The 21,346-nt window shown below is 46.7% G+C and overlaps 1 protein-coding gene and 1 long non-coding RNA gene across 2 annotated transcripts in view; one reads left to right on the top strand and one right to left on the bottom strand.

Annotated features, from left to right (window-relative positions):
- Positions 1–21,346, bottom strand: part of LOC309642043 — a 371,803-nt gene that overhangs the window by 131,407 nt on the left and 219,050 nt on the right. The window lies entirely within an intron of this gene.
- On the top strand, positions 7,310–21,183 carry DYRK2 (dual specificity tyrosine phosphorylation regulated kinase 2). Its single transcript, XM_082422771.1, has 3 exons — positions 7,310–7,825; positions 8,392–8,540; positions 15,619–21,183. The coding sequence occupies exons 1-3, from the start codon at positions 7,777–7,779 to the stop codon at positions 17,224–17,226; spliced, it is 1,806 nt and encodes a 601-aa protein (XP_082278897.1). The 5' UTR covers positions 7,310–7,776; the 3' UTR covers positions 17,227–21,183.

Genomic DNA, 21,346 nt, shown 5'->3' with positions numbered 1-21,346 from the left:
TTCAGATTTTTGCATTTTATTTTAATGACATGTGCTCCTTAGTTGGAATTTCAGCATTCTGTACCCAACATCAGACAGAAGCCAGTGTATCAGTCCTCTCCATAGATGAGACAACGGTTAATAAAGCTGGCCTCCAGAGCACACTATTTATTCCTTATTTATTATACCTTATTTTCTCCTTGAGTGATTGACAAATCCTGTCTACAGACCACTAAGAAAGGACGTGATGGGGGAATCTTTTGGAATTCCAGGCTTTCCTGACCTGTTATTTCTTAACTATGTCTCACTTTTAGCAGGTCATTTTAATGAGCTTTATTGCAAAATGCTTAGATAAGCAGCTTTAAGAATTGTGTATGCTTTTGAAACCCAGAGGCAGCAAGGCAAACATCTGGCCCTTCCATTACTTCTGGCTTCTCGTCATTTCAAAGACCCTTCTCTTGGGCTCTAGAGAGGGCATCAAAATAAACAGTATCTGCCCCTGCCTCTCCGTGGCACCCCCCCTCAGCTACTTCTGGAAACCACCTCCAAACTGGTTGTTTCAGTTTCTATTTCTTCCCCACTCCAGTCTCTCTAACACTCTGCAGCCAAACTGATCTACATCCCTTGCTTAGCACTTTTCTCAGGTCACTCACTGCTTGGAGAGCTCCAGTGGTCCGGTGTTTCCATCCACACCAAGTGGAAACTCTCCTGTCCAGCTTCCACTGCAGTCCGGGACCCGGGTGCACCTACTCTGCCACCCGCCGTCTTGTTTTCTGTCCCCCTCGGTTCCAGTCTCTACTCTTGGGGCTGCTGCTTCTGCAGTGCTGATTCCCGCTTCTCTGCCTTCCCTCGAATCGTTCCCTTGGCCTGGGAGTGCTTTTTCTTCTGCCTAAGAGAAGCCCGCCCATTTTCTGAGGCCCAGATCAAATTCTATCTTCTCCAGGAATCCCATTCTGACTCTTCCAACAAACACAGATTCTCCTAGCCCTCTAGAGTTATATGGTATCTAGATCCCATAACCTACACTATATAGGACTTATATATATATATATATGTTATCCTCTGTATTGGTTAGGATCTGGCAAAAAAAAAACATGGCATAATCAGAGTTTAATTAAAAGACTATGTACAAGAGTAGGGGTGGGGTGAAGAGAAATCAGCAAGGGAAAATGAAGAACCGTGGAGCTTGCAACTGCAGGAAACCCTTACCACCTGTAGGCTTGAAGGGGCAAGGGAACTGAATGCTGTCCAGAACTCCAAGCTGTAGCTGTAGGAAAGGGCTGTCTGACAAGAGCTGAGGTCAAGGGACCTGGCTGGTCTGCGGCAGGCTGGCATGGGGAAAGCCAGGGAGATCAAGAGCTTGACCTCATTGTCCTCGAGGCTTGGGTCTCTTACCAGAAACTTCCGTTAGCTAAATCCACTTGGAAGCCCGTGGGCGTGGGAGCCCATTGATGCCATCTATAAAGCCCTGTGTGGCCCAGAGCAGGGTGGGGAAGAGTGGGTCTGAGGGGCAAAAGGAAAACATGCAACACGTGCTCTTTACTGTGGGGTTGGAAGGTTTCCTGGAGTGTGAGTTTTCTCCCAAACAAGACTCACAGAATAAAGACCACGGCTTGTGTTTGGTCAGCTTTGCCTTCCACAGTGCTTAGCTCAATGTGAATTAGGAAAGGTGTAAAAAATGCATACACATTGAGATTGTAAAAAAAATAAAGGGTGTGCAGGGTTGGTTGTAACCTTCCACTCTTGGTTTGGTACCTTTTGAAGCATCTAAGCCTTGGTTTCCCAACTCACTCAGAGTAGAATTCAAATTCCTTAACGTGGTCTTAGCTGTCCCTCTGACCTTATCCTTGTGACTTCCCAGCTCTTGCCCATGTCACTGCTGCAGCCATCTGCCCTCTTGCTGTGTCCCAAATGTTTCCACTTCAGAGCCTTTGCATCTGCTGGGCCCTTTGCCTGGAGATTTCCACGTGCTTTTTACTTCTTTCGTGTCTGCTAAAAGGTTACCTTATCAGAGAGGCCTTCACTGATGACCCTAAGTAAAATAGTACCATCTCTCGTCTCTCCCTATCCTCTTACATCATGTCATTTTCCATATAGTGCTTACTTATCACCCTCTGACCTGTGATATATGTATTGTTCATCACTTGTTATTCTCCTTGCGCTAGAAGACAAGATCCATGGAGCAAGGACTTTGCTTTGTTCCAAATACCAAGATCAATGCCTGACATGTAGTAAGAGCTTGATAATTGATTATATACATACATGTATAGTTTTACCCCACTATTTGAAAGTACAGCATTCCTTTGAAACCTTTTATAAGCTGGAATGGTGTCAAGCAAAGAAGCAATTACCTTAGGACTCATCTTGCTAACAAATGCACAGAATAAATGGAGATAACTCACAGATACTCACAGACAAGTTCAAAGCTACGGTGGCTTGATGCGGAGATGCAGTTCCAGGGGAAAGAGCTTGGTGGCGCCACTCTCACTACTCGGGGGCGTGTGTGATGCCTCTATACGGGACTCACTGCAAAACAAAGGCTGAATGCGATTTTTGCTTTTCGCCTTTTTTGTAAAAATGAAAATCCTCTTCGGATTTCTTTCGGTTAAGGAAAACAGGTACTCTTGTAGGTCTTTTGTAGAAGTGGAGTCCCTTTTCACTGTTTATAAGCATTTTCATTGTTCATAAGTTCGAATGTGGATGTTTGCCCTTAGCCCATCCTTGGCTAAAATAGTGTTCCATTTCGTATGTTTTTTACTGAGTCTGTGCTAAGGTAAGCCAGAAGCAATGGCCAGTGCAGCTCTCATGATGCTCCTAGAACAGGCCTCTCCTTCCCACTGGCCCCTTCCTAGCTTCTAGATGGCATTACTTTTGGTTAGAGTGTCACCAAAGATCCCAAGACCTGGAACCACAGGTCCTGTCCCCTGCTATTATCTGGTTTGCAAAATCGCACATTGTTTCTCTTACAGCAAACTTCCTAATAGAGAGTTGCTCTTAGAGTTGCTGTACTATCTTTACTCATTCACTCCCCAGCAGGTTCAGGGTCCAGTATGATGGCTGGTGCCCTGGAATCAGCTCGCTCCTGGATGGCTGCTCCCAGCGCAGCCTGCTGGGCCTGTCTCCTGGGGGCTGACTGTGTGAGTTGAGCCAGAGGTGTGGGAGGCCTTGGCCTGGGGGCCTGCTGCTGGGGGCCCTACCTAGCGATGGCCCTCCTTATCCCTTTGAAGCTCCCGGACACACCAGGCACCACTCTGCTGGCATTTGTCCTGGTGGTGTCAGAGGTAGAGGTCCCACTGGGCTCTTTAGCACAGTACTCCCCACATCCAGGATACAGCTTTCTCTTTTCTCTGCTTACTGCTTTTCTGTCTTTAGCATGCAGTTGGAAAAAGCAGATAAACTATCCCCAAGAAATGCTGGACAATATCCCCAGTCTTTCTAGATACCTAGCTCATCTAGGGGACAAATGCATCTCCTCCCTACCCCCCGACCCCAGGATTAAGGAAACTGGCTCTGTAAGTACCCCGACCAGAACACCACCAAACTACCCTGACACTTCTGATCACCAACTCTCGAGTGGTGATCTGATAGACATTTCTTCCTGATTTCCATACCAGCAGTGGCCACAGAGGTAAAGGCAAATACCAGTGGCCATTTGGCTATGGCATCCATGCCCCCTACATCTGAGGAGTTACATTCCTGGACTTCAGGCCATATGGTCTTGATGTTCTTCTCTAGGTGGTTCTGGACCTTGGTGATGGACATATGGAAGATGCCATCAGTAAATGGGATCCTTCTAAGGGGCGTTAGGCCCCACTTACACGTCTGTGTTACCCAAAATAAGGCAGTTCCTTAGTAATTTACCTTAGTTGTTTTAAAAGACGTTGTACTTTGTTTTCACATTTCCACAGCTGGTAAAGTTTCAGATAATTCTTATCCCAAATGTATCATCCATATCCCTAACCTTATAAAGATAGCAGTACCAACCCTCTCCCTGCCACTTCGAGCTGCCTCTATTCTGAATTGCTTACACTTCTCCCAGAGTACACTATGCTTTCTTCTACTTGATGCCTCTGCACATCCTATCCTTCTGCCTAGAACGTCTTCGCCTGGCTTGTCTGACTGGCAAACTCCCAAGTCTCTTTAACATCACAGCTCTTTCGAGGCCAGTCACCTCCTAAGTAGAGCTCATCACTCCCTCCTGTGTGCCACCATTGTGCCTCGTACATGCCTTGATTTCTGCCCCGTCACATCATTAAGGGTCTTGCCTCCCCTACTGGATTGTGATTCTTAATAACCATTACCAGAGCCAGGGATTATTTATTTAAATATGCAGCCCCAGTACGAATAGTGTCAAAAATATGTTAGGTGCTGACTGTTTATTGCTTCACTGAATAGAAGAATGAGGTCCTAACAGATTGCCCGACTGGAGCCTCACCCACGACATCTGATGATTCATCCTATCCCCCAGGCCCAGCACACACTGAATTCTTTGTACATGTTCCTGGGATAAAGAGATTCAATATGTTTTGAAACCAGTAATTTTCTTGTTCATTTCCAATTTTCTCTGTGATCAGTACTTTTCTCAGTGAAGAATCGACTTCCTTCCATCCACGAGACTCCATTCTGAGTTCCCCAAAGTTTCTTTCTTTCTCATCCTGCTACATCCTGCCTACCTGTCATTTGAATCTGGATTTTATAAATATTCAGAACAGATGGAGTTTTTACAACGGGCAAGAACCAAAGACCAGACTCTTACTAACTGAATGGAGCCCCCTACGGAGGTTACTGTTAACAGCAACACAGCTCTGACCTGGTTATGAGTCATGACGATTAAACATGAGAGTATCTGTGAAAGGGTTTTATACAGAGATTACTGTAGTATACTTGATAATGATGCAGTAGAATAATAGAGTTTGAGGGTAATACCTACTAGAATTCACCCAGTTCATTCTCCTTGAAAGTTCAGGGAGTGCACTTGTACATTTTTCTATTTGACATTAATACAGGTTGAGGCCATCAACATTTAATAAAATGAGAGAAATCCGAGCAATTGTAAATACTAATTTAGAGGTCAGCAAGAATATAATTTTGAAAGGTGTACCATTTATAATTAAAATAGCTAAAGATATTAGACTAATTGCAAATTTTCCTCAAGGTAAGAAACCAGAAGATAAAAAATTGAAATTGTACTTATCGTGTCATAAAACAACATACTAGGAAAAGTTCTCTAAACAAGCAGTTTTTCTTTGACTAAAGTTAATGATTAATTGTGTCCCTTTGTTTATAAAAAAAGTCAGTGTTCCTTTTCCTCATGTTTAATGTGGAAATTAATATTTCTAATTTGGATTTCACACACTATGACTTCCAGGAGTTAGCATTTTTCTTATTCATGAAAAAGCAGGAGAATATTTAGCTTCTGTTGAAGTAATGTAAGAATAATTTGAGCGAAAGCTGGGTCCGGTTATATTAAAATTGAATTTTTGGCTTCACATTTTTCATCTGAACATCAGTTGTATGGAACACTCATTAAGAAAAGGAAGATAGTATGAAAATAATTGTTTGAAAGGGAAGGAAGGAAAAGAGGTGTGATGTTTCTTAAAAGCCAAGGTAACAGAGAGCAGAGTGAGATTAAACTGAGTCAGAAAATGAGTTCTAGCTTCAACTCTGCTGCTAAGTAATCCCTTTTCTTTTAGTTAATTCTGAACACTGAATATGTTTCCCCACGTGAATTTGAATGTCATAGTCTCTGATGACAAGCAAGGGGGAATATCTCTTGCTGGGACCAGATCAGGTCATCACTCTTCTTTGTAAAGGTTTATTATTGGATTGATTGTTTCACTGTGTTTCTACTTTATTGGGAGAAGGCACCAAGAGGATTTTTTAGAGGGACATATTACTAGACACAGTTCTACTCTTTGCCACCTGTTCCCTCTGCCAACACCCTCAGTCCTTGATGCCCCTGTAGGAGCCCTGGAGACTCTGAGAAGGCCACACTGTAATTCTGAAACACTCATTTTGGGGCATTTGTATTTAGCTGAGGGTGATCTTGCTGGGAGGTTGCTATGACAATTTGCAAACAGTAGAGGCGACGGTCCCCGTTCTGATTTGAGTCTGCACTAGCTCAGGCCTGCACACTTGGTCCAGCCAGGGGCAGCAGATACACAGGACAGATCATAACGGACCCAGGTCCGCAGGAGAACTTCAGAAACCAGGCACGTCTGGGGAAGAAAGTGCAAGGCAAACTTTCGGTTCCGTCATCCGGAATTGCCGGGCTTCCCCCCTGACCCTCCCGTTGAAGTGACAAAACCTGTGACCTTTGGACAAAGGCATGTGCCACAGACGACAGGACGCGGGTGTGAGATGGGCAAGTAGTTTTTCAGTCTGCAAGGGAAAGAGAGGCTGTATATGGCAAATTCAAAGGACAGGGAAATTCTCCGTGTCTTGGATGGGAAGGGGAAAAAGACTTGTGTCTGGGGAGGAGAGGAATTAAAGGTGTCGCTCGGGAAGGTGTACCTCTCCCTGTGGCCGCGCAGGGGAAAGGCTCAGAGTTGTAAGGAAATGGGAGGCGTCTCTGATGTTTATTTTTGCCTAGCAACCCACAGCCAACTGCTTCCCCGGCAACCATCCACACGCGCCTCTCTGCATCCCCTTGTCCTAGAGACTGGAGAGCGGTCACTTGGTGTCAGTAAATCGGGGAGGGACTGTGTGTGGTGGAGGTGGAGGTGGGAGGGCAGCCCCCTCCTTGGCCCACACTCGGGGTCCCCAGGCTAAGGCGCGGCCCTCCAGAGGGTTGGACTTTCCTTACCGAGGTGACCCCCGGCACAACTAAGTTATTTACCTGATCAGCTGGGGAGAGGAGGTGCTTAAGCCACTGGGACCCGGAAGGCGGGGAGGGGGGCAGTATTGTCTGTGAGCAGCCATCAGGTTCGGAAAGCTGAAAATGCATATATGGTTGGGGGTGCGCTCGCAAGGGGAGGGGGGGGTCTCTGCAGCGATTTCGGTGGGAGGGAAGCAACGGTAGGTTGCGCTGCAGGGAAGGGGAGGGGTGCTGCAGGGGCGGGCGAGGCCGGGGAGGGGAGAAGGCCGTCAGCAGGGGAACCGTGCAGATGGCCGGAGGGGGAGGCCAAGGGCGAGCGGAGGCTGCAGAGTTTTCGGGGGAGTGGAGGGGTGGCCATGCCGACGACTGGGGTGCGTGCTGGGGAGGAGGAGTGGGTGGGAGGGACTCCGGTGGGCGGCTGGGTCGGGGAGGGGTGTGCGCGGGAGTGTGTGGCGCGGCCTGGGGTGGGGTGGGGGAGTCCGGGGGCGGGGCCTGCCCGGTGGCTGAGGGAGCGGGGGCGGGGCTGCCCTACTCGGCCGCGCGGTGCGCGGGCGCCTGGCGAGTGTGCGCGGGGGCGCGCGTGCGCGGGCCCGGGAGGAGGCTCCCGAGCCAGTCGGCCGAGGCGGCGCAGCCAGCTCCCCCGCGCCCTATGTGAGGGAATCGGGGAGGCCTGCGGCGCGCCGGGGAGGGCGAGGCATGTGCACGGGCCGGAGGGTGCTGCGGCCGCCCGAGGAAGAGGAGGACGGCGGCGGCGAGGAGAGTGGGGGGCTCGCGGCGGCGGGCCCGGGCCGAGGGGATGCAGCGGACTGTGTGTGTCTGGCTGTAGCTGACGGGAGGCGGCGAGGAGGAGCCGGAGATCCGCGAGAGGGGCGACCAGGAGGCGCGGCGGTGGCGGCCGCGAGAAGTAGCAGTAGGACGGGCGGCGGCGGTGGCGGAGACGGAGACGGCAGCCCTGAGATGCATTTTCCTCTCCAGCGGCCATGTTAACCAGGAAACCTTCGGCCGCCGCTCCCGTCGCCTACCCGACCGGTAAGGAGGCCCGGGCCCCGCGCCGCCCCGGGCGCGCAGCCCCGCGGCCCCCGGGCCAGCCCTCGTGGCGCGGGCTCCCGCTACCAGCGGGACCTCGAACAAAGTCTGCGCCGCGGCGGGGCGGCGCGGGGTCCCCCGGGCGGACGGCGCGCCCTCGTCTCGGCTCCGCTCATTGTTACACGCGAGCTCCGAAGCTCCTCCGAGCCGGCCGGGGGCCGTCCCGGGCCTCCCCCGCCCGGGACTCTGCGAGGCGGCGGCGCCCGGGTTGGCAGTCCAGCCCTGCTCCAGGCCTGCGGCCGCCCGCAACGTGAGCCGCCGGGTCGCGAACTCGCTCGCGCGCCAGGGGCCCGACTTAACTTTGCAGCCGCCCGAGCCCCGCCCCGCGGGAGCGCCGGGTGTCTGCGTCCCCGGCCTCCTGCCGCTCCGGGACGCCCGCGTTCACGGTCCCCGGCTCTGCCCCGGGGAGAGCGGGCTCCGCAGCCTGGAGGGGTGGGGCGGGGCCACCAGGTCCGGGTGACTTTCTCCCCCTTGACCCTCTTTTGTCTCCTCCCGCGCGTGGCTGCCAGGCCGAGGAGGGGACAGCGCCGTTCGCCAGCTTCAGGCTTCCCCGGGGCTCGGTGCGGGGGCCCCCCGGAGCGGAGTGGGGACCGGCCCGCCCTCCCCCATCGCCCTGCCGCCGCTCCGGGCCAGCAACGCTGCCACCGCAGCCCACACGGTAAGACCCAGGCCGCGGGCGGCGGGGAGAGAGGGGCGGGAGGGGCCCGGGGCACAGGCACCCGGACTTGGGGGATAATGCGGGCGGGAGAGGGGAGAGAGGTCGAAGTGCGAGTGTCTCCACGCCAGTGGCCTCTCCGGGACGCCGCCCTCTGGAACTTGAGCGAGCCCAAAGCCGCAGCCACAAAGGAGGATTCGTGGCGTGGGCCCCTCACTTCCCCTCCGGAGCCCGCCCACCCCTGCCCTCCTCTTCCTCGGAACTTCCTCCTGGTCGCTTTCCTTCTCTCTTCGCTCCCCCTCCCCCTTTTTTTCCCGTCCTTGCTTCCTCGAGCTCCTTTTCCCTGACCCGATAAACATCCCTGCCCCTCCACCACCACGTTGGGTAGTGGGTATTTATAGAAACACATATGTGTTAGGGGACAGCCAGGCCGTCCTGCCCGGAAAATCGATGCCCCAAAGAGCGTCCCGGGCCTGGCTCTACCCAGCAGGGAGCACCGACAATTGTCCTCCGCGTGTGGAAGCATGTTTTATGAGTGCTACAGGTTTGAGCACAGCAGAAATTGTAATTAACGTTAACAAAAATAAGAGCCGCAGCAGCAGTCAAAACAACACGCCACCCCTGTAGGATTCTGCAGTTGGATATTATTCACAAGAAAAGGGCCGGCTTTGCCTCGGAAGGAGGTGGGAAGGGATGGGCACCTGACAGGTGCTGTGGTCCCTCAGAGGGCCAAGAGGGAACTGGGAGCTCGGCGCGGGGCTGGTGGCTGCAGAGATCAGCAAGCTGGACTTGACTTCAGACGAGATCGGGCGCGTTCAGGGTGGTATGGCCGTAGACTGGACTGGACTTCAGTACATACCTTTTCTCGGCTCCCAGAGATAGCCCTTGGATGGTGGCTGACAGCCTAGGGGAGATGTGCCCTGGAGGAGTTGATGGCTTCCAAGGTCTTGTTTCCGATTGGATCTTCCAGAGGAACTGCCTAAGATGGTTCTGTATGAGGGGTGCTTGCTAAGGATATGGCTTTGTTTGCCAAGTGAAAGTTAAGTTCTTGCAGAAAAGGCCATTTCTAGCCTTCAGAGGAGCAGCTCTGAGGGTCATGTGTTATGGGGAAACTTGTTTATGGGGAGAATTTATAAGCGGATGGCTAGAGTGGAATATTTTCTCTTAGACCTGGACGTCTGTGCACAGTTCCCCAGGAACATGTTTTCTTCTTATATTTTCTTTCTCTCCTTCTCCTTTCTGTCTCTCCTGACACATCTAGACCCAGGGGCTAAGAATTCACTGCACAGAAGTTAACCAATCTGTTGGGCTGTGGTTAATGGAAGAGCATCAGTAAGCTGTTGATTCTGTGTGTTAGACTTGAATGTTCTTGTCACGGTGATGTTTTAGTTGAGAAACTGCCATTGGGTTTAGGTGTTTCAGTTTGGTTTGGAATCATCTGACAATTTGGAAAATAAAACATCCAGTTTTTTTCCATGTGTGAATGTAATCACATGAATTGGTATGACCTGGAAAAGAAATACTACTTGGTTTGCATCCGGCTTCCAGTTATGTAAGGGTGGGCTTTGCTTGATCAGAGCCTCTTTACAACTGAAATATGTAATGAGATGACAGAAAATGATACTAGAGGAATAGCCTGTGGTGGACCAGAAATGAAAAGATGTGTGGGTGCTTCTCGGGACTCCTAATGATGGTGCTTATATTTTGCTGTGGTATCTACCAGATTTACCTGTGATTAACTTACCTGAACTTCAGTAAGCTGTTGATCATTAGAAGCTTGGTTTTGAAAGCATGAATTTGGGTTTTGGTTGTTCTTTAGTTTTGATTTTATTTGCACAGCACTGCAGACTTCCTTAAACAGGCAAGTAAAAGGACCACAGAGTTTATCTGGTTCTACTCCTTCATTTTACAGATGAGGAAGGAGTCAGACAAGTGAACTGGTTTGGTCAAGACTCCTGAGCCAATTCCTATCAAGGCTGGAGCTAAAGCCCAGGCCCTCCTGAGTCCAGCTTTAACACACTGCTTGACTGTTAATTCTAGGAAATTGTATTCGTTTTGTTACAAATGCAAGAACCTTAGCAGATCCATGTGTCCATATGTCTTTCAGATTTTTGTAAGCTTTTAGTTTTTAATTTCACAGCAGTTACAACTAGGAAGAGCTATTTTTGAATGGGTAGGGGGAAGGGCATTACGGAGAGGAAAATAATCTCGTTGTGTTTGCCCATATGTTCTCTTGTAAATGATGTAGTTGGTAGATAAAGTGCATTGCCCTTTTGTACCCTATCTCTGTGGATATATTATATTTAGTCATTTTATCTCTGTCCTAAAAGTGTACCCAATAACTATTTTGATTCCTATTAGTTTTTTTCTTTTTAATGTTGTCTGGGAGATATTAATGTGCTTATTTTTTAAATTCTGAAATATTAGTATTGTATCACTTTCATAACTGTTTAATATTTAAAGCACTCTCCAATTACCGGTTTTACCTTTATAAAATAATTGGAGTTAAAGAAGAATGAATATTCCCATTAAAAAAAAAAACAGTTATGTTTGATAGAAGAAAAAGACATTTGACTCAGGGCCACACAGACCATCAATGTGTTTGAGGAGGAGCTAGAATTCCAATCTTTTTGGACTCAGTTCTATTCCCATAACTCTATACAGCATTTCTAAGATGACTTCAGCAAAGTTTTAAAACTCCCAGAAATGTTAACACAGTGAAGTATGTGCTGTTTTCCCTTTTATTTTTGGAAGACATTAAAACTACCAAATTGACTAGACTATTGTTCTTACATAATTTTTAATGCTAAAATGTGTCATGGTCAAAGAGGGCTTTTGGAGGTCCCTCTGCTTCAACCCATACGTTGTAGGTATCTAACAATTACATTCATTCAGTATTTTTAAATTTGAGAGGCACTGTGCTAGGTAGGCATTGGCAAATAGGAAAAAGTGAGTGAGAGGTTTTAAACATTCTTAAGTTTATGGTGTCGTCCTGGCATATGTATTGTGGAAATGTTTTGGCATTTCTAGGGCTTTTTTCCTCCCTTTTTATAGATCAGTTAATTGCGCTTCTGACCTGGGTTGTGATTGTAGAGTCCCACAGTGTTTAAGACTCAAAATCCTCCTTTACTAGCGCCTCTAAAATGAATCTCCCTAACATCTGGAAAGTTTTTAAGATTCCACATGTCACTTTTAGGTGTTTAGTTGATCTCTTCTGCTACAAGTACTCTTTAATGGGCTGTCATTTGCTTCCAAGTCTCTGCTGATGCAATGCAAGCCTAACATCTTGTGACTTGTGTCACTGGAGATAAGTCCCAATTCCCTGGGTGTTAACTTCATGTTTTCTTATGAAGGTACAAAGGTAGTTCTTAAGAATAACTCAAGAGTTATTAAGAGTTATTAAGTTCTTAAGAATAACTCAGAGAGGTGAGAGTTAACAAGGAGTGATGGACATTGGTTCTTCCACTCAACAGAAATTGACTGAGTACTTACTGTATGTTGGGTTTATGTCAATAAGGACTTAAAAAGATAAGAGGTGACCCCACCCTGGAATTGTTCACAGCCAGGTGGGTACATCAGGTGTGAAAACAGGTATGTAAAACGAAATAAGTGTTTTAATATATCAGTGCTCTATAAGCACCCTGGAAGGGAAAGGGACCATTTCACAGAAGAGGTGAGAGTTGAACTGCGCATTGAAGGGTGAGTATGAGTTTACCACGTAGTCCTGGTTAGGAAGGAGATTCCAAGCAGCATTTGGAAAGGACAGTAGTTCTAGCTCTCCTTTACTCAGTACTATACTAAGCACTCTATCTCTTTTACCTTATTTAATCCTCCTAATGGCCCTAATGAGGTAGCTTTGTTACCTTGTTTTTACAGATAAGGACTCTGAGGTTTAGAGAGATTAAGTAAATTGACCAAGGTGACACAGTTAGTAAGTGGTGGAGCTGGGATTCATTTCCCGTGCATCTAATTGAAAATCCCTGGGCACCTAACCATTATGAAACATAACCTCCCCAAAAACAGAGTGTAAAAGAGCGTGGTGTCTCCATGGGTCTTGGGGAATCCAGCTTATTCTCGGAGAGAATATGACAGTGGTGGGTGATACTGGAAGGACTCGGGTCCTATAGGCTCTACATTTGAGAACCTCATGTTCTTGCCTGTGAGGTCTCATATTATCTGTGGAAATGGGGTGCCTGTGTGGGCCTTAAGCAAAAGCAAGGGCAGTGTCAGAGTGACACTTTTCAGTGGTAACTCCAGAAGCATCGTGGAGAGAAGAGACTTGAGGAATTCTAGACTTAGAAGCAAGGGGACATGTTAAGAGGCTGCTTCGGTTGTCCCAGTGAGAGACAGCAGGAGTGTGAGGTGAGGCAGCGTGGATGGAGGGCAGTGTGGGGGGAGTGGGGCAGATAGGCATGACGGGGCTCCGCAGTGACTTGGGAAGGTGTGGGAGACGTGGAGACAAGAGTGATTATTCGGGGGTGAAGCCTTTTGTTGACCAGAAATTGAGGGTTGTGGGAGGAGGGAATGGTTTTGGTAGAAAAAGCGTGAGTTGAGTTTGAGTTGCTTGTGGGAAAGGTAGCTGATCTGGAGTCGGATACAGGGGGGGTCTTGAGCTCGGGAGACATAGATCGGGCTCCTCTGAGCTAGAGGTGCACATGTGGCGGATGTCAGCCCCTGGGGGGTTGCTGGAGCCCTGGCTGTGGTCACAGTCGACCGGGGAGACTTACGGGAGTGAAAAGCCACCAGCGACTTGAGGCTTGAACCCTGGGGAAGTCTGGAACCCTCCTTCGTTGCTGCTGTGGAGGAGACCAAGAGAAGGTAGTTGGAAAGACAGGCGGTGATCCAGTTAATTGGCAAACTCTCTTTAGTTCTAGTCACTCAGCTTTTTTTGATGATATTTTGAATTATGCAGAATATTAAGATTGCTCTTGCAAAAATTGAAGTTGGTTTCTGAAGCTCAGAACGTTTTACTTTGTCCTCCTTTTAGGAGTTCCTAAAGCCCCAACGTTAATTTTGTCCCCAGTGAAGCCTCTTGCTTTTTGTAGCATGTATACTGGTAACGTCGGTTTTTCTTCTGAAATCTCTCCAAGCTGCCCTGAAGAGAATGGTTCTCTAGGAGACATGTATTTCTAATTTCAGGTCCTTTTATTCCCTGGTGCTTGAAAGACCATAGTGGAGAGGAGGAGAGGCTCAGAAGTGAGGCTTGGGAACAAAAATCCATGGACAAGCCTGTACTACTTGTGTATATACCCAGGACTTCCTAATGCCTTTTTATGAACCGCTTTGCTTTTGGCATAGAACGAGGATAAAATAACCTGTCCAGCTACCTGACAGAAGATAAGTTCACTTAGCATGGAATATCATCTGTGAGTTTAATGAAAGGGTTCAACTAGAAGTCTTCCAGAAATCTGAGAAATAAAATCTCTCAGTCAATGAAGTCATACTTCAGACAGGCCCAAGTACTATACTATATTCTACTTTGTTTTAGAAGATTGCAGAGAGAAAGTGCATACCTCAGATAGTCCTGTGCATGCTGTGTGTCAGTTAAAGAAAATTTGAAGGTCTTGGTCTCCTAGTAAGAAGGACTTGGAATTTCATTTTATAATCTAGGTAGTCCCAAACCACTTCCTGAATTATGATATTACATATACAGAGCACTTCTACGCATTTAGTGATACGTAAAGCCCAAGAGGTAGGATTTAGGAGGAGATGATGGGAAAAATACTGACAGTAGAGGACTTCAGCTAGTTGATTGTAAGCTCCTAAAGGGCAGGGGACTCTGCCACATGTGTGGTTAGACCTCAGCTAACACTGGCTGAATGAATGAGATGGCTTGTGAACGGCAAGTTGATCTTTAAGCTTTCATATAATCATCTAGTGGGATGCTTTTAAGACTTGTGAGTGATTGTCTGAGGCTGGCAAGAATTCCTAACTGGGAGGGGATCCTGGCTGCTACTCCTCTTCTACCCCTCACCTCTTGGCCATAATAATGCTTGAAAGAAATCCCAAGTAGATTCTCAGTAGGAAGGCTGGGGCCCCTTGGCTTATGCCATCAGTTTTGTTCAGACAGGAATGTTTGTGGATGGCATGTGTGCCTGAAATAGAAATGGCTACTTTGTATTCCTTGTCAGAAAGCTGAGTATCCCAGCAGCCGGGAGAAATACATGTCTTGAGAGAGCCAAGCCATTGACCAAAGGAAGGCCCAAAAGAGGGTGGCGGCTGGATTGTTGGGCTGAATGGCCTTAAATGGTCATCACAGCCAGTGAAGCCCAGAAACTTAAAAATAGGTTTGGGGTTTACAAGATGCTACAGAGTGCACATCTACATGGGAAACTTTCCAGCCTAAAAGTATAATTTTCTTTGCTTCTGGATCATGCACTTTCCTAGGTGTAATTAGTTTGATTTTCAGGTAGTGGAGAAGACCGAGAATGAAGACAGTAGTGTTCTCAGAATAGAGCTAAACACTGGAGAAGGAGTAGTAAACAAGACCGACCTGGTCCCTGCCCTCACGGTAATAAAGAAGCTACTAAGTGAAGTGTGAAAAATGTTACGATCTGGGGGCGGGAGAGCCAGTAGAGTGCCGACGTGTTTGTGCTTTTTCTGCATCCTCTTTCATCTTGATATCGAGTATGGGCTGCATGGCACCTCTATGATATCCCAGGCCCTGTGCTAAATCTTAGGTAGAGGATGATGAGCAAGAAGCATGGTCTCTGCCTCCCCTGAGGACTTACTCTTAAGAGCCCCGAAAACACATACAGCAGACTCTTTGTTACGTGTAGCAGCTATGGGGGTCTTTTTCTTCCGGATCCCAAGTTGGATAGCCTTCCCCAGCCAGCCCCCCAGCCTCTTCTGCCTTTATTTCTGTCTGAGGCTGTCCACGTCACGTCCCCTCTCCCTGCCGGCGTGTGCGTGAGGTCCCTCCTGCGTGCGCAACCCTTTCCATTTAAGAAACCCGATTCTGGCTGTAAATTCAAACCGAATTGGATTTTGTAAAGGTGGGGGTGGGCGCCGATTTATAAAAGATCCCTTTCGAACAGACAGACGTCTTCCATTCTCTTGATGTGCCCTTTCTGAATTACAGATTGGCGGCAGTAAGCACACGATGAATGACCACCTACACGTCGGCAGCCACAGCCACGGACAGATCCAGGTTCAGCAGCTGTTTGAGGATAACAGTAACAAGCGGACAGTGCTCACAACACAACCAAATGGGCTTACAGCGGTGGGCAAGACGGGGCTGCCGGCGGTGCCGGAGCGGCAGCTGGAGAGCATCCACAGGCGGCAGGGGAGCTCCACCTCTCTGAAGTCTCTGGAAGGCATGGGGAAGGTGAAAGCCACCCCCATGACACCCGAGCAAGCGATGAAGCAATACATGCAGAAACTAAGCAGCTTTGAACACCATGAGATTTTCAGCTACCCTGAAATATACTTCTTGGGTCCAAACGCAAAGAAGCGCCAGGGCATGACAGGCGGGCCGAACAACGGTGGCTACGACGATGACCAGGGATCCTACGTGCAGGTGCCTCACGATCACGTGGCTTACAGGTACGAGGTCCTCAAGGTCATTGGGAAGGGGAGCTTTGGGCAGGTGGTCAAGGCCTACGACCACAAAGTCCACCAGCACGTGGCCCTGAAGATGGTGAGGAACGAGAAGCGTTTCCACCGGCAGGCGGCCGAGGAGATCCGCATCCTGGAGCACCTGCGGAAGCAGGACAAGGACAACGCCATGAACGTCATCCACATGCTGGAGAACTTCACCTTTCGCAGCCACATCTGCATGACGTTCGAGCTGCTCAGCATGAACCTCTACGAGCTCATCAAGAAGAACAAGTTCCAGGGCTTCAGCCTGCCTTTGGTTCGCAAGTTCGCCCACTCCATCCTGCAGTGCCTGGATGCTTTGCACAAAAACAGGATAATTCACTGTGACTTGAAGCCCGAGAACATTTTATTGAAGCAGCAGGGTAGAAGCGGGATTAAAGTGATTGATTTTGGCTCCAGTTGTTACGAGCATCAGCGGGTCTACACGTACATCCAGTCCCGTTTTTACCGGGCCCCGGAAGTGATCCTCGGCGCCAGGTACGGCATGCCCATCGACATGTGGAGCCTGGGCTGCATCCTGGCGGAGCTCCTGACGGGATACCCCCTCTTGCCTGGGGAAGATGAAGGGGACCAGCTGGCCTGTATGATTGAACTGCTGGGCATGCCCTCCCAGAAACTGCTGGATGCATCCAAACGAGCCAAAAATTTTGTGAGCTCCAAGGGTTATCCCCGTTACTGCACCGTCACGACTCTCTCAGACGGCTCCGTGGTTCTCAACGGAGGCCGTTCCCGGAGGGGGAAACTGAGGGGCCCACCGGAGAGCAGAGAGTGGGGGAATGCACTGAAGGGGTGTGACGATCCCCTTTTCCTTGACTTCTTGAAACAGTGTTTGGAATGGGATCCTGCGGTTCGCATGACCCCTGGCCAGGCTTTGCGGCATCCCTGGCTGAGGAGGCGGCTGCCAAAGCCTCCAACGGGGGAGAAGACGTCAGTGAAAAGGATCACCGAGAGCACTGGTGCTATCACATCCATTTCCAAGTTACCTCCACCTTCCAGCTCAGCTTCCAAACTGAGGACTAATTTGGCACAGATGACAGATGCCAATGGGAATATTCAGCAGAGGACAGTGTTGCCAAAACTTGTTAGCTGAGCTCAGTACCCCCCGATGCTGGTAATTCTGAAAGATACGACATTGCTGAGCCTTACTGGGTTGAAAAGGAGTAGCTCAGACCTGTTTTTATTTGCTCAATAACTCGACTCATTTGTATCTTTTTGGCACTTATTTTAATGTAAGAAAGTTGTTTGTTTTGTTTTTATAAAATACATGGGGACAATGCTTTAAGTTTTTATACTTTCTGAAACTGTTTTTGTGTTCTAAAAGTACGATGAGCCTTACTGTATTTAGTGTGGCAGAGTAATAAACATCAGTGGCAGGCCATTGATTACGTCATGACTGCCGCGCATCTACAGATTGGTGTCAAAGACATTCACTACGTGTTCATGGTTCATAGTATATTCTCCCCAAGGTGATTGCCTCCGTAAGGCCCCCCTTCTCTCTCCACGCTTCAGGTTCATGCACAGGTGCAGCCTGTCCCGCTTCCGTTTGCCATAAGTTACCCAGGTGGTAGTGATGGTGGGAGGAGAATGGTCAGGATGAAAATGATATTCTAAGAAAAACTGCACCTTAGAGATTTTTCCCTAAAATAGTGCTCAAAGACAAAATCAAATCCCCACAGTTGAAATGCCCACTTAGCATTCTGACATTCTAACGGCCGGCCAAGCAGACCTGGTGGATGAATGGAAACGTGTGTTCCTCCAGATTCTCCAGTGTGATCAGCGAGCTGTTTTGCAAAGAAGCCTTGTTTAACAAAAGTGGTTTTGCACCTAAATTTAGAAATGTATTACATGAACTGTTCCTCCCTTCTCTTTGCTTTTCTCCCTGCTGTTCTTCTTTCACCACACATCTGTTGCTTACATTTAATTTCTTTTTCTTCCTTCAAATATATATCCCAGACTCCTAATACAGAATGGAGACATTTTAGCTGTGATTATGACCATCTTTTCATGTTCCAGTTTAAAAAAGAACAGCCTAGCTACTTAAGGTGGGGATTTCCATAGCTCCAAAGACGGTTTAGCAGATTAGACTGAGTTCACACTTTTCACGTGCCACAGTAAGGTTCTCTTAGCCTGGGAAAACATCAACTCTTTAAAAAGAGAGAGGGTTGAAAATCCTCTTCATGAACAGAAGTCATTGTGCTTGTTCAGCAAGGCCAATTTTAACAACAAATTCGAAGGAGGAAAAGTTCAGCCTCAAGTTAAATGGTTTGATTTACTCTGCATCATTAGAAGAACCACAGACATTGCATTCCTCTGTTTTATTTTACTTTCGTTTGGATTGCACTGATTGTTTTTGTGGGAATGACACTTTACCTGGAAAAGTGAGAGTTAGGTAAAAGAATATTTTCTCCTCTGAATAATAATTATTTTCACAGTGAAAATTTCAGTATTTTATCACTAATATACGAGCAGTGATAATATCAATTTCAAGGCACGTGGAAAAAATTTTTTAGTATGTGCAATTTAATATAGAAAGATTTCTGCCTGTTTGGACAATAGGTTTTGGGTAGTATAAATTAGGATAAATACTCTTTTATATGCACAGATATTATTTGTATTGATTGCCTGTAAATTGATTTACAAGTACTTAAAGCATGGTCCCCAGCGAGGCCAAGAAAGTTTCCGGTTAAGTTCTTTTAATATTAATCCTACAGTTTCTCTTACTTTTAAGAAAAAAAAGGTAGTTTTGAACAAAACACTTCACTTATCTTGAGGCTTTGTCAGTTGATGGTGGAGAAAAATGCTCAGGAACTATTACAGATATTTGCCAAAAAAAATCAGTAGTAAGATTAGCTTATTAATAAGATAGTGGTGTTGATATTTGCTTTACTATTTAAGGGTGTCACTGATAAATTAATTTATACTTCTGTTTTTAGAAATTATAGCTTCTTTCCCCTAGTCAAATTCTTTAGCTTGTTGTACACATTTCTGTGTAATCTGTGGAAGTGCAATAATGTTAGTAAGTTGCATTTTAAATGATGCTCATGTGATGATACCCCCCAACCAGTGGCTTCTAGAATTTAAAGATTGTGTATTTATTATTAAAATTTTGGCTTAAAGGCATAAGAAGTGGCTTTGTAAAACCACAAGCCTCTTAATGATGGTTAGCGTCTTTAAGTCATTAAAATAAACAAAAACATTAAGGCTGTTTTCCCGTTCCAGCGCTCCTCTTCCATCGTATCCACTCTCGAGATTTTCACTTTTAGTTTTAAATATATGAACCTGAGCCTGCCATTAATATGAATATCCCTATAAAATGATTATCCATGTGAAAATTTATAAATGGGCTAATACTGCTTGTCTTCTCCCTCACCACACAAAACTGGTTCTTAAGATGCCAACAATGCATTTGTGACTATCTTTATTCACAAATGTAACCGGAAACTTTTAAGCCAAACTATAATGTGCAGCACTATTGGGGCTCCCCCAACACCACACTCCCTAAATACAGGGAAATTCCCTTATTCACAAGAGCCGCCATGTTCAGTGTTTAGTGATAGAGCTGCTTTTTAATTCTAGCTTAATTATAATGTCAAAAAAAAAATACCTGTTGCATCGTTGTGATTTTAAAACACAAATGAAGGGCTCCGATAGGCTACTAGGAGTTGGCTTGGAAACAGTCCTTGGTCTCACAGGTTACCATTGTCTAGGGATGTCTGAGCTGTTTTCAGATTTAGGAAGAGCACAGTGTGGTCTTGTCTTTGGTTGCGGTCTCATCTGGCTCCGTTTCTTGCACCCCCAGAGCGTGCATTACCACTTAAGTGTATTGCTACAACAGTGGAACAACAGTGATGCAAGACAGTGTAGATTAACAGTAGAGGAGAAATTGTGCCCTTAGTGATAACAATGTGCCTTTTGTTCTGAATGCCATGTTGTAGGGCATGCATTTTTTGGCCTCTTTAACTCTGAATACTAGATGGAACCCACCTCTGCAAAGATACATCTGTCTTAAACATCCAGTTACTTACAGGCCTTAATAGAAACCATAAGGCGTGAGTCATCGTCAGGCACCGAAAAAGGTAACCACTGGTTAGTTACACAGGGAATTCCTATGTTTAAGGGGTTAAAGATGGTCTTTGTTGTATCTTAACATCAGACTGATTTTTTAAACGATATTTTTTTTTGTTATGCTAACACTAGACAAAAATCAACTGTATTTGTAAAAATTTACCTCAAACCATTTAATTTTATAGTGTGATTAATCCCAGGGCATTTGGTATGAACCAAAGTGCATTCCTTTTATATGTGCCTGGCTCTAGTAAGGATGGCCAGGGATTTTTACAATTTGGGTGCAAGGCACTTAAGCCACTTTTAAACTTACTAGGTGGTTTGGAGTCATGTGGAAGGACTCCATCAGAATGTTAGGAAACACTTTAGGCATCAGTAGCATTGGGCCATATTGGAATCTTCAAAGTGTGAATTATTTTCAAGAGAGCATTCATTTTTGTAATTTTTTTCATCAAGAATATTCTGGTAAGCAGAAGACTTAAAAAAAAAAAACTGATTAGGTTGGTAAAGGTTTTAATATTGCCCAACATAATGCTGTGGTAGCATTTAAAAAAAAAATAGTATTTGTGAACTCTCTGTTTCTTAGGGGCTTGTACATCTCTCTGCTATGGACATAGATGAAATTAATTGTAACTATACTCAGCTCAACTGCTACAGTTATGTCTAGGCAGTGGCTTGGGTTTCTATCGAGCAACAACTTAGACACGTGACTGTAATATGCTGCAACTGTGTGTACTGAAAATATGTGAAAATGGTTGAATGTGGACTGTGTATATATGTATGTAAAAATTTCTGTGGGATGCTGCTCTCGCCACTTAACATGAAATATGTTCTAGTGGATTTTAATCCTAGTGGCCAGTTCTATGATACTGTATGTATTGTACAGCTGATGACAGGAGTAAGACTGTTCAGTGAATATTTGTTAAATTTTATTGTCGTGGCCAGAGATAATTTCAGAATAAAATTTTAATGTCCTACCTTACCTTTCTCCCCTTTTCTAACTATAATTTTACTCCTGATCTATTTCTGGTATCAGTCTTGGTCTGGTAGCCTGGAGAGAGTTTAGAATACAAACATTTTTCAGCAATCACTGATTTTCTTTTATTAGTTCAATATAAATGTACAAATTCCAAGTCAGAAAGACT

This window comes from Balaenoptera physalus (assembly GCF_965194825.1).
Source record: "Balaenoptera physalus genome assembly, chromosome: 13".
NCBI lineage: Eukaryota > Metazoa > Chordata > Mammalia > Artiodactyla > Balaenopteridae > Balaenoptera > Balaenoptera physalus.
Note: the sequence above shows the minus strand (reverse complement) of the source record. Positions and strands in the feature narration are given on the sequence as shown.

Bases quoted from the DNA above. Each gene is read 5' to 3' on its own strand.
- DYRK2 (XM_082422771.1), top strand. From the start codon at position 7,777: ATGTTAACCAGGAAACCTTCGGCCGCCGCTCCCGTCGCCTACCCGACC. The intron at 7,826-8,391 runs GTAAGGAGGCCC...CGTGGCTGCCAG, and splicing joins TCCCGTCGCCTACCCGACCG to GCCGAGGAGGGGACAGCGCC. The intron at 8,541-15,618 runs GTAAGACCCAGG...TCTGAATTACAG, and splicing joins CTGCCACCGCAGCCCACACG to ATTGGCGGCAGTAAGCACAC.